Below are 12,768 nucleotides of genomic sequence, written 5' to 3' on the forward strand. Positions count from 1 at the left end.
TTGTAGTAGTCACAGAGTACAGAATCACAGAATTTTGTTAGGAAGAGGGGGTAAAATTTAGTAAGTCTTTACTTTAGTGATTTTTAGTTTTTACGGATCAGTTGGGGTATGGTTTTGGTAGCATTGATTTTTTTGGTGGGTGACCGTTGATAATCACTGTTCGTTTCCCGCGTTCCGCATTTATTCCCAGAGCTTTCGTTAGTAAGACGGTTGCAAGTGGTAACATTAAACATTTGTGTTGATACTGCAAAAATAAAAGTGTGAAGTTAAAATGTCTGGTCGTGGTAAAGGTGGTAAAGTTAAAGGAAAAGCCAAGTCTAGATCTAACCGAGCGGGGTTACAATTTCCGGTTGGTAGAATTCACCGTTTATTGAGAAAAGGAAACTATGCAGAACGAGTTGGTGCCGGAGCACCCGTTTATCTAGCAGCCGTTATGGAATATTTAGCAGCAGAAGTTCTGGAATTGGCAGGAAATGCCGCTCGTGATAACAAGAAGACAAGGATCATACCTCGCCATCTTCAGCTGGCCATAAGAAATGACGAAGAATTAAACAAGCTGTTGTCAGGTGTTACAATCGCCCAAGGAGGAGTATTGCCTAATATTCAGGCTGTACTTTTGCCCAAGAAGACGGGAAATGCCCCCGCAGGAGGGAAGGGCGGTGGCAAGTCCCAATCTCAAGATTATTAAATAAGAACCATTAAAATTATAAACTTGCTGTTCTAGAATTAAAACTTTCTTTTCATGTTGAACATTTATTAGCAATCCATATAATACCTTTAATATAAAATAATGTTTGTAACAAGAATAAACTTCCATCAAAGTCGTAATTAAATTACGATATTGATTTTGGATCCCAAGCATACTTTTCTACTGTCCTCAAATTACTCAGTTTGTTCATGTCTTCTTCAGGAATTACAAAGTTGAGATCAATATTTGCTTCTATGTGTTCTTTAGACCTAGCTTTAGGTATAATTCCAATATTTTGCTGCAGAGCCCAGCGTAATAAAACCTATTAAAAACAGTTATATTCATGTTTAAATATGAATAATGTACTTATACTTGGGCAGGACTTTTTTCTAGTTTATTAGCAACATCCACAACAACAGCATCAGAAAGCAATTTTAGATTGCTAGATCCTCCCAAGGAAGAATACGCTTGAAGCAAGATTTTTTCATTTTGACAAAATTGCTTTAAATCCTCTTCATGACAATGTGGATGCCATTCAACTTGATTAACAGCTACTTTAACATTATAATTCTTAGACACAATTTCTGTCAAATGAGGTATGGTGTAATTTGAAACACCTATATCACGAACTAAACCTTGTTGAACACTTTTTATTAAAGTTTCCCAACTTAATGAACGTAATTTCTGGTTGTCAGGATGGCTACCACGAATACCATGTACCCCTGGCCAATGGATAAGAAAAAGATCAAGATAACCACAATCAAGATTTTTAATTGAAGTTTGCAGTGCTCTCAATGCAGCATTTCCTTGATCACTAGGTGCTGTGTAAAATATATGATACTATTTTCTTGTTTAATATAGTTTCAACTACTCACATAGTTTTGAAGTTATAAAAATATCTTCCCTTTTCAAGTTATATTTGGGAAGTAGTTCTTTTAAAGCTGTGCCAATATCTTGTTCATTCCCATAGACTGCTGCCGTGTCTAAATTTTAATTATATAGACACATTCATGTAAACAATAAATAACACACCTATCTGTCGATATCCTGCAGCAAAGGCATGATCAAGAACATTCCTAATCAAGGCGCGGCCACGAATTTGGAATGTGCCAACTAAAAATGTGTTTAAGAATTTGATTTTAGAATAAACAAAACAAATACTGTACATCCAATTAGAGGCATATAATTTCCACTGGGAAGTTGTGTTTTCATCATTTTGCAATCCATTTTATTTTAGATGTTAATTCTCAACTTCGAGCATAATCTGTACCACTGTAGGCTAATATCTACTATATTGGAGTGGTAGGGTAGGTGCAAATGCTTTCTTATTTCTAAATATTAAACAAATACTGACATTTTCAAGTATATGCAACCACGAGGACACCTGACATCCGAATGATAGTTTTAGTTATTTGAAATAAAATTTCCGACAATAACAGTTTTTGTACGGAAGTACCGAAACAATACAATTAAATTGAGTTAGGTAGGTACTTCTTTGAATTTAAAAAAATAAACAGATTTTTTACATTGCTCTTGATAGTTATGGAATTTAATAAAACTCTTTGACACAATTCACAGTGTTTTATTTTTCATTCTACATATCAAATATGCAAATAGAAGTCTAGAAAACTTTCGTCTTTCACGGTCCAATTTTTGAAACATTTCTTAAGCGTTGTCCAGGCCTTCTGATACTTTTTTGCGTTCAATTTTGCTTCCTTATAACTTAATTTATCCAAGGGGTCAATATTTTCTAATTTGATTTTGAAATGCTTTATTACGTTTACAAAATATTTAAAGAAATCTCTTTTACATATTTTTAATCCTCCCGATGTTTTAAGTTGCTTTTTTGTTGTTCCTTGTCGTCTTCCGTCGATCACCACTTCAACTTGCCTTAAAAAACATTAAGTATTACAAAATCGTCACGTTTTTAACAAAAAGTGATTACATATTTTCGTGCAACGCATTTACTTCAGACTTATGTTATAACACATTTCTTGCTTCATAATTTCTTAATAAATCAGCAAGCGAAGGTCACTTTGTGAAAAAAAGATCAACCTGTCGCCAAATAGACTTTTCCAAATCGTTTCTTCAAAATTTCACAATGAGGTGTTTTGGAAGGAAATTATACCTATTGATCCATACAACTTCCTTGGTGCTTGGCAAATTTTACCTCATCAATTGTTTGTTTAGCGACAACTATTAAACAAAAGTTCTTATAAAATAATTGAAACGGTGAGTGAAAGAACAGTACAATTCCAAAAAAAATGCCTCTCAAATTGTTCAATTCTAAGATCAGCCCTGCTTTACCTACTATAATTGATTTCAAATAAATGTTCATCAAGTGAGCTGTGCATTTGTAAAAGCACCTTTAATTTAGTTACATTACAAAAGTCACATTTATGAAGGTCATGTCCAATAAATCTTTACTTGGTAAAAATACAAAGACAAAAACAAATAAGAATTACTTTAATTTAATCAGTAAAAAGACGTAACATTGCTTTTGAAATCAGCAATGTTAAAATGAACAAAAACTAAAAAATTAGTCAAATCGGGTTCGCGCAGAGCAAGCAACTTTGAAAGTTAAAGTCACTAGCTTTAGCTTTACTACCAACAGAAAATCAGATTTTCATGGCTTGCTTAGATGCACATTTATATGAAATTGAGTATAGATGTGTATACGAACCACAGAATTATTGCAAAGCAAACAGTAAAAAGGTTATGCAGCACATATCTATTACATACCTCCTTTGAACCTACCAACTACCAATGAAGAACATAAAGCATAAAATGACAGGTGCTACTTTACTTGTTCTAAACTTACGTTATGCAATAAATTCAATATACTCGTAAACAATAACTAACAGTCGTTTAAATACTATAAATTAACTTATTATTACACACAAAATTAAGTGGAAAAACAGTACAGCTCCTAGTCAGTTTTTTTGTTAATTTTTCAGAAATTTTGATGAACCTCGACAACTTTTCCGTACCTACAGTCGCGAGCAATAAATTTTGGTCGTCAAGGTCATTCTTGGACGCAATCGAAAATGTTCCATTGTAAAACAGTCTTAAATATCATAACCTATCATCATGTTGTATGACATTAATTGTCATTTTTTTACACTTTGTTGACATGCGCATAATCAAGCAGAGAAATTTTTTAAATTTGTGACGACCAAAATTTATTGCTCGCGACAGTACATCAAATTGGTGTGAAGTAGACAGTTCTTTGTCAAAAATCCATTTTAACGATTATACCGTGCGGTCAACAAGTACTTTGACAGTGTCAGATGTCAGCTATGTGATTTTCTACCCCTATATTTAAAACGCCATTTATCGCGTATGTTTCCATGACGCTAAATAATCTTTTTTTCACTACTAGTAATAAAGTCTAGCGTTATCGGTTATCATAGAACACTGAAAAGTTTCGTTTTTGTACGTTGGCCCAGTGACAGGTAAATAATTTTTCATTATTAACCAGTGGTGAATAATGGAACAACCGTCACCTAGCAACGAAAGATTGTCGTCTATTTCATTGGTTAACGTAGACGATTTTCATACCAACTGTCAAGAAGTGACAACTCGGACCCGTCGCATCCGACAAAATAATTTGATTAATAATTATAATCAGAAAGGGTTTTAACGTATCTAGTAGTGAAAAACATAGTATATAAACCACGGTAGACAAGTCCCTTATAGCCTTCGCGCCTTACAACCCTCGGCGCGCCTCTAATCTTGGCGCTCTGGCTATAATCATGAACTTCTCCACCTTGGTATATTAAATATACCTTGCCAAGATGTGACTTCGTGCCTTTTAATCACGAGGTGAAGTTAGCAACGGGCTTTTTAATCACGCTCTGGTTTTCTTAATACAAGCAAAAATCATGTGACACTCAAAATGAACCTAGTTGTCACTTGTCAATTGAGGTTTATCAGGTTCGAATTTTATGTTTAAATTAATTAAAGAAGTTACGTGCTATATTTGCATTGTTCATTTGGTCGTAGAAAAAGTAGACAGAAAGGGTTAAAGGATCACTTAGTAAAAATTTGTGAAGTTGGTGAAAAATGCAAGAAAGTTAATCTGTTCCTGAGATAATCCTTGAGGAAGCTGAAGAAGCAACTCTCCAATTATTGCCTGCGACGTCCAGGGAACATTATGAATTGGTATTTTTTTGAATTTAATGAATAGAAGGAAAAACTGGGGGTACTAATGACAATAAATGAGGAAGTCCTGTTATCGTATTTCTTAAATTTGAAGAAGTATGCAATTTCATCCATATAAAGGTTTATAAAAACATAGACATTGGAAAATATAGTAAGCTCACTGCTGATCTGAAGAGTGAGTCGAGAGGATACAAGGCGAAGAAAGCTGCAGTATTGGAAAGAGTGGAAAGAGCACAGGTGGAAGAATGTTTGACAAGGGCTTGCGATATATAAATAAAATGTGATTGATCTAAGATTGTATTTTTCATTATCCCACTAGTGGAATAAAGTAATTTCATTATTCTACTAGTGGATAAAGTGGTACTTTAGACGGTTCATAAGTATGGATAAAACTTCAATTACAAGGTGATTGTGGATAATAGTAATTACTTATACGAGTTTTATAAGACACCATTTTGTCGCACGCGTTTTTTAGAGCACGAGGAGCGCAGCGACGAGTGCTATAAAGAAAACAAGTGCGACAAAATGGCTTAAAAACGAGTATAATACAATATTTTTTCTATTTTGCCCCTAAAATTTAAAAAAAGTTCAAAACATAATGTTAGGAAAATTATATTTGGCAAATAGAAGGCTTGGTAACGCTGGTAACCAGACGAACAATTGTAAGTTTTGAATTTATAGTGTCGTGAAGTGCAGTGACCATGTAGCAACAACCCACTGTGAGTCACTGCCAACATTAAAAATTAAGTAAATGTTCCTGAAACGAGTATCGAAAAGACCTCCGTTTCGAAACCCGTTTGAGTGTCGTACTGACTGTGTTATAGGTGCAAAATAGAAAAAAGAATTTTATGTATGTATACAGACTGATTCACACAATTTTCCGACCGTAACGAAATGTATATGCAGCCAGCAATACGTTTTTCATTCCAAAAACATGAATTATTTTGAAGTTTCGTAAGGTTTGGACATTCCTTATAAAAGTTTCAATTACATACAAAAATTTTTAAATCGCAATAACTAATCGACAATATTTCTTTTTATTTAAGAAACTGACTCATCATATACCAATATCATTTATCATGTCGATCCTTTCATCATTGGAGCACATTTTATTTAACAAAATTATTTCAGAATTATACAAAAAGGAACTGTCAACTGATAGTCAATAGTGCCAGGAGGGTCCAGATTTCATAGTAAATAAAGGTATCAAGTTATCACTGAATAACGTATTACTGGTTGTATTTAAATTTCGTTAGGGTCGTAAAGTTATGTGAATCACTTTGTATAGTGACGTGAATAATAATTATCGGTTGTAATTCCACGAGAGCTCTGAAATTATCGATTTTTAACACGAAAGCTCTCCTAGGTAACAACGAGTGTCACTTTGACAGTATTAATTTCCCGACACCGAAGCTGGAGGGAAATTATGTCAGTGGCACGAGTGGTTACCTTTTGCGAGCTTGAGTGTTAAAACAGATCATTTCAAGAGCTAGAGTGTAATTCGGTTGATTATTTCATGAATTAAATAGTAAATACCATTTGACAACAGTATTTATTTTATTACTTTAGCAATAGGATTGAAAACATCTGAGAAACCTTCTAGACGAATTATCACTATAATCCAAAGATAAAGCCTTACGATTGGTCGAAAACGATGATGAATGAAATAATCTATACAATAGTCCATTGTAACGTTAGATTTTGTTTTGATAGGATGTAAAAGAGAGTTAGGAAGTTTGAGAAACGCAGAGACAAATGGAAGAGTAGTGGGGACAGAGTAAATTATGCAAAAATGAACTTATTAAATTAAAATTAAACATTTACATACCGGGACATTTTTTTAACATTGAACATAGCTCATACTTATTCCCTATTAGCTTTTACCCGCGGCTTCGCCCGCAAATTTCAGAATGTTTTAAAATTATGTTTCTACTTTCATGTATTGTGATAAACGCAGTAATTTCAATATGAAGTTTGTCTTTTTACGAAGAATAATTAAAACTTTACTGTAGACTACTTTTTTCTTCGACTATACAGGGCAAGTCACATGGCTTATTTCTGAATTTATTTTGTACGCAACCAAAAATACTAATGACGCTGACCACTTGATACCGTTTATAATGAGATTTAATTTAATAATCAACGTAGGTATGTAATTTGGCTAAAAATGTCAAAATGACGTTATCCTGTTCTGATTAATGAAATCAAAAATTACATTCATTAACTGTCATTTTGACATTTTTAGCCAAATTATATACCTACGTTGATTACTAAATTAAATCTCATTATAAACGGTATCAAGTGGTCAGCGTCATTAGTATTTTTGGTTGCGTACAAAATAAATTCAGAAATAAGCCTTATGTGACTTGCCCTGTATAAAAAAAAAGATCAATACCATAAGAAACTAACACTATGATCACTTACCAATTCATGAAAATACGCCAACATAACACTTTTATTTTCAGTTGTAACCTTATTTAGATCCTCCTATTTTTTGATTGTCTCGTTTGATTTCAGATACCTGCCTTTTGATTTTTCCGTTATTGTGCTATTTGAAGCTTGTTCTGCTTCATTTAAGACATCTTCCGGTAAAACACAACCAAATGTAACTATGACATCTGAACATATCATGCAAACGCGCTTTCCAACTCAAAAAAACTTTTTTTGTGCTTAACAGGCTTAAAAATGATAACAGGGGTTGCTTTTTGTGGGTGTCAAACGGCGAAGGTGACGATATACTCAGAGGATGAAATAGGGGTGAAGCGGCGAAGGTGAGGGTATTTCCAACTCGAAAAAACTGTCTTTTTTTCTTAACAGGGTTGAAAATGGTAGTAGGGGTTGGTTTTTGTAAAATTAAAGTAGACAGCAATTTTCTTCTTGTTTTGAAGATCAAGTGTACAAAATTTCATCAAGATCGGAGTAAAACTGTAGATTTGCATACAAAATATGCAAACAGACATTCAGTTTTCTATATATACAGTGAGCGGCAAAAGTATGGAATAAATTCATTAAAAATTAAACCAAACTTTTTTCAAAAAAATCTTTGAACAGGTCAATTTTAGTTTATAAAAATACATATTTTAATACAAAATAAAATTCCAAGCAGTCATTTGCTTTCGAGTTATGACGTCATCGATAGTTTTTTTAAATGGAAACCCCCTATTTTTTTTCTTGATTCTGATAGGCCTTTTAATTGTCTAAACGCCAGTATAAAAATTTTGTTACCTTACATAAGGAAATTTTTGAGAAAAAAAATAATAAAGTTGGAAAAAATAAATTTTATAACAAAAACAAGTCAAAAATTGTGTTAGTAAGTATTTAAAATTATGGAATTAAATGTTCGAATTTCCATCCCCCAGCTTGTTGACAATAAGCAAGTTTATGAAGAAATTCCCCCTGTTTTAGTTTTATCTAATTTTATCCCCGCACTTAATCAAAATTAAAATTTCTATACGTTGTTTCTGTTAAATGAGTCATTTTCGAAAACGTTTTGTAAAACAAATAACACATACGAATGAAATTGACAGTAACATTTGACTGTTTGATATACCTACTTGATTTTTTGACTTGTTTTTGTTCGTTATAAAATTTATTTTTTCTAACTTTATTATTTTTTTTCTCAAAAATTTCCTTATGTAAGATAACAAAATTTTTATACTGTCATTTAGACAATTAAAAGGGTTATCAGAATCAAGAAAAAAAATATGGGGTTTCCATTTAAAAAAACTTTCGATGACGTCATAACTCGAAAACAAATGACCGCTTGGAATTTTCTTTGGTACTAAAATACGTATTTTTATAAACTAAAATTGACCTGTCCAAAGATTTTTTTGAAAAAAATGTTGTTTAATTTTTAAGGAATTTATTCCATACTTTTGCCGCTCACTGTATATATAGATGTTCAGTTTTGAAAACACAGGTCAATGCATGTATGTAATCACGTAACCAAGGTAACGAAAGTAAGTACTTGACAGATTAACAAAATGGTCAAGTTGTTTGAAGAAGAAATACACATAATGCAGTTATTCTATGCCAATCAGAGCATTAGAAATGTGCGTGACATTTCCAATGCAACACATGATAGACCAATTCCATCAATCGGAACAATTTTTAACATTACTTCAAAATCTCTGGTGTTCGGTATAGTTGGTTGCATAGCAACTCACAATGCATTGATCTGTGTTTTTTTAAATTGAACATAGGGAATAAGTATGGACTATGTTCAGAGTTAAAAACATGTCCCGGTATAGCTCATTTTTTATTAAACAAAGCAAAAATGAATAGGGGTTTCCACAATTTTTCTTGGAAAGCAAAATAATTGCCCTAGTCCTCCCACGTATTCTTAAACACTAGATAAATTTGAAATGTTACAAATGAAAAGTCGATTGTGAACGCACTACGCATTACGGATTAGCTGTTTAAGCCGCGCACGAGCAACTTTTGTCCTTTTGCGAAGCAACTATCTAAATGTAACCTTGCGAACGGGCGTTGATAAACTTCTTATAATGTTAAGTCTACAAGAGAGAACGTAAGTACTGAATTCTGTATTATGGTACTGGCGATCTTTCTTATCGTGAGGTGATCAACAAATGTAACGAAAAATATCCAGAAACAATTTCTCATGTGGCCGTCTGAAAATTATGCAATTTGTAAACAAAAAAAAAACTTTCTACAAAAATTAGTTTCAAGCCAAGCAGGGCTTAATCCCCAAATATGAAATTCAAATTCAAAAAATCATACTTCATTGTAACACAATCCGTGGACAAACTGTATGTATATAATATAACGGGTGGTTTTTAAAATTTGGCGTCGAAGTAGGCGTTGAAGAGTCGATTGCAGTATTCGGATCACGGATCAGCTGTTTAAATTTACGCTTTTGCGTTCTCAATCGACTCTCCAACTCCAACTTTGACGTCAAATTTAAAAAAACAACTTTATATACATTACCTTGAGATGTTATCTCCTTGGAACCATGCAATACTACTTGAGCATGGCTTTTTCTCATGTGTCTTCTCATGTAGGAATTGCAGATCTGCTTGTCCAAAAACTATTTCATTTACACAATAGGGTGATTCTAAAGAAACATCTCCTAATCTGTTAAATAGGGCTCGTTGCATTGCAACTTCATTATATGGTGTACCACCAGCAATTGTGACACTGCTTAAATATATTGGTTTGCTTAACACAATACTGAGTAATGCTCCTTGTACACCTAAATGGCACCATTTTGCTAGTTTATCACTACATGAAACTGATAATGTTGGAATCCCTCTCCCAGGTTTAGTTCGAACTACTCCTGTAACATGAAAATCTACACCCTTTTGATGTAAATCTTGTTTTATATCTGATTTTAGGCACTTTGCACCTGTTCTAAAAATATCATTTGTATTTTCTTGTAATTTAATTTTTTTCTTTCCCATATCATCTAAGGTATCTCCTTTTCGCTTTAATACATTTTGTGCACACACAAAATCTTCATCTTTTATTAAATCACCAAAATCTTCAGCATTTTGTTTTGCAAATATTGCAGCATCTCCACATGGTACATGAGTAGAAAAAAAATGAAATTTTATGCTGTCTTTCAATTTAAAAGTGTGGGTATCAGTATCAAATATAAACTTGTCACTACTTTGGGATAATATGCTTTCATATATATACCTTATGAAAGCTCTTCGACATACAACTTCGGCATGAGAATCATTTAAAACATCACCATACTGACTCATTTTGTCATGTCCAATACATTTTGATCCTGTACCTAGGGCAACTACTTCAAAAGTATTTATCTCCTCAAGAATAATACATGATAAAATGGTCCATTCATTTTCTTTTGGCTTTCCATTTTTGGGCAAAGAACAAAATTTTTCATAACATAATTTTGCTATAGTACTGTGAAAATTCAAACTTACTGCACACATAATTAGTACATACCTATATATTCACTTATATACTAAAATTAGAAAAAACGACTTTGGGTAAATAACTAAATATACGTATAGTTCAGGTCGACAAACCTGACGCATGCGCAAATGATTGTATTTCACATACGTTTTTCACGCACATTTTGCTAGCGCTATTGCCAGATTGTAATTATTATGTACGGGATGATCAAGAAGGACTGTTTAAGTTGGTAATGCTGAATTTTATTTTTTAATGGAACAACTGGAGTAACTTCCGGGTGTTGACGGCCGCATGAGTGACAAATCAAATTTAACATTTCAAATTAAATTAAACATGCTGGTGAATCGTTCGAGAGAAGAGTTAATTTATGTTTAGAGCAAAATGGGGAGCACTTTGAGAATTTACTTTAGTTAATTTTTAGATTATTATTCCGAATTCCAACTTTGATTTGTTTTTGCCGTTAATTTTTACTCTCATAACCTAACATTTTGTATTTTTGTCGTTATTAATGCTACGTCAGGTATCTGATGAAAAGAGTTCTGAAAAACAAAAATTGAAATTTGTAATCAGATGTGTCTTATCTAAGTTCCTAACATAAATTTTCAAATATTGGTAGCACCATGCACTGCTGTCGAATGTCAAAAGAAGACGCAATAATTAGACTCTTAATAATTTCCATAATTTCACAATTTTCCCGTACATTATTATTAAACTTGCCTGTTTCCATTTGCCGACCGGTGTCTATTACGGTGGCAATGTTTTGTTTACCGAACAGAACGAATTTACAAGCAGAATCAATATCCTCTTTATTGTGCTTCTCTAATGCAAACTCTAATGCAATTCTCTAGTCCAAACTTTTCCGATTTCAACAAGGGGTATATCAAATGAAAAGGCGTTTAAGGGACTATGAACTGTCATACAATTTTTATTTTTTAAAGAAGCAGTTTAAGTGGGGTGATATTTAACTTTCTTATTTTAAATTGTGACATATGTTTTTCATTACTTATTTTTAAAGTCACTATTTTTCTAAACATTGCTGTATAAAAATATTATTTGTTTTTTGAAAAGTTTTGAAAAAATAAAAATGTTTAATAAATAATAATTGAGACATTTTAATGAAAAAGCGAATAAAATCAAGGAAAACCTTTGTACCCCTTTTTAAGCAAATTGCGCGCACGGAGGAGTGTGAGATTTGGCACAGTTAAAGTTTATGCGGAGAAGGAGTGCAGAAAGATAAAATTTATTTATAATATACAGGGCGTCCCCAAAAAAAGAGACAAATCCATGGCTCCCTTATTTATCGGACGATTTTAACTATGTATCTATACACCAAATTAAATGGTTGTGAATAAGCTACAAAATGGCGTACTAAATTCACGTAAAACCCAATGTGCTTCAAGGTTAAACTGTCAAAATATTTTTTTTCAAATACGGACACATACTTTTTTTTTAGTAATTCTGATAGAGATTTTTATTCTAAAAACAACAATGTATGACATCTGTAACCCATATAAGAAAAAACTTAAAAAAAATAACACTACATTTTGAAACAAATGACGAGCACGAGAAGCTATCAAAATTCATTGCGTTACAATGTAATAAATTAACCAAATTAAGTTAGTTGGAAAAACAAATGACAAATATGTAACAACTAATAACATTTGGGATTGCACGTACAGAGCGCAGTTTAAGCATCGACGACAGTAGCGTTTTAAAACTTTTTTTTGTATTTTGGGTAGGTAAGTGTACACTTGTGATACACTGTTCTTTTTAGAATAAAAATCTCTATCAGAAGTGTTAAAAAAATTATGTGTTAGCATTTGAAAAAAATATTTTGACAGTTTAGCCCTGAAGCCCTTGGACCTATATGTGAATTTATTAGGGATTTGTATAGGCTATTTAGAGCCATTTAATATGGTGCATAAATCATTAAAATCCTTCGATAAATAAAGGAGTTATGGACTCATCTTCTTTTTCGGGGACACCTGTGTGTTACAGATATCAAAACATTCATT

At 32.5% G+C, this 12,768-nt stretch overlaps 3 protein-coding genes across 5 annotated transcripts; 1 reads left to right on the forward strand and 2 right to left on the reverse strand.

Moving 5' to 3' along the window:
- The first annotated feature begins 93 nt into the window (after nt 1-93).
- Nucleotides 94-743, forward strand: LOC138122447 (histone H2A-like). The gene has a single exon (XM_069036714.1). It carries the CDS (start codon nt 272-274, stop codon nt 686-688), a length of 417 nt encoding a protein of 138 aa, XP_068892815.1. The 5' UTR covers nt 94-271; the 3' UTR covers nt 689-743.
- Nucleotides 180-2,075, reverse strand: LOC138122446 (uncharacterized oxidoreductase YtbE-like). Its single transcript, XM_069036713.1, has 5 exons — nt 1,855-2,075; nt 1,721-1,801; nt 1,564-1,671; nt 1,061-1,509; nt 180-1,010 (listed from the first exon to the last, which is right to left on the reverse strand). The coding sequence occupies exons 1-5, from the start codon at nt 1,913-1,915 to the stop codon at nt 834-836; spliced, it is 876 nt and encodes a 291-aa protein (XP_068892814.1). The 5' UTR covers nt 1,916-2,075; the 3' UTR covers nt 180-833.
- A 174-nt stretch (nt 2,076-2,249) lies between these two features.
- Nucleotides 2,250-11,314, reverse strand: Adat1 (Adenosine deaminase, tRNA-specific 1). Of its 3 annotated transcripts, XR_011156504.1 has the most exons (3): nt 9,800-11,314; nt 9,327-9,483; nt 2,634-2,884 (listed from the first exon to the last, which is right to left on the reverse strand). XR_011156504.1 is itself a non-coding variant. In XM_069036708.1 (2 exons), the coding sequence occupies exons 1-2, from the start codon at nt 10,768-10,770 to the stop codon at nt 2,290-2,292; spliced, it is 1,260 nt and encodes a 419-aa protein (XP_068892809.1). In that variant the 5' UTR covers nt 10,771-11,307; the 3' UTR covers nt 2,250-2,289. The 3 variants fall into 3 exon arrangements, 2 of the variants coding, with proteins under 2 accessions (XP_068892809.1, XP_068892810.1); XM_069036708.1 differs by lacking the exons at nt 2,634-2,884; nt 9,327-9,483 and adding an exon at nt 2,250-2,578 and having other exon boundaries at nt 9,800-11,307; XM_069036709.1 differs by lacking the exon at nt 2,634-2,884 and having other exon boundaries at nt 9,094-9,483.
- Between the last annotated feature and the right edge of the window lie 1,454 nt (nt 11,315-12,768).

This window comes from Tenebrio molitor, chromosome 1 (assembly GCF_963966145.1).
Source record: "Tenebrio molitor chromosome 1, icTenMoli1.1, whole genome shotgun sequence".
Classification (NCBI taxonomy): domain Eukaryota; kingdom Metazoa; phylum Arthropoda; class Insecta; order Coleoptera; family Tenebrionidae; genus Tenebrio; species Tenebrio molitor.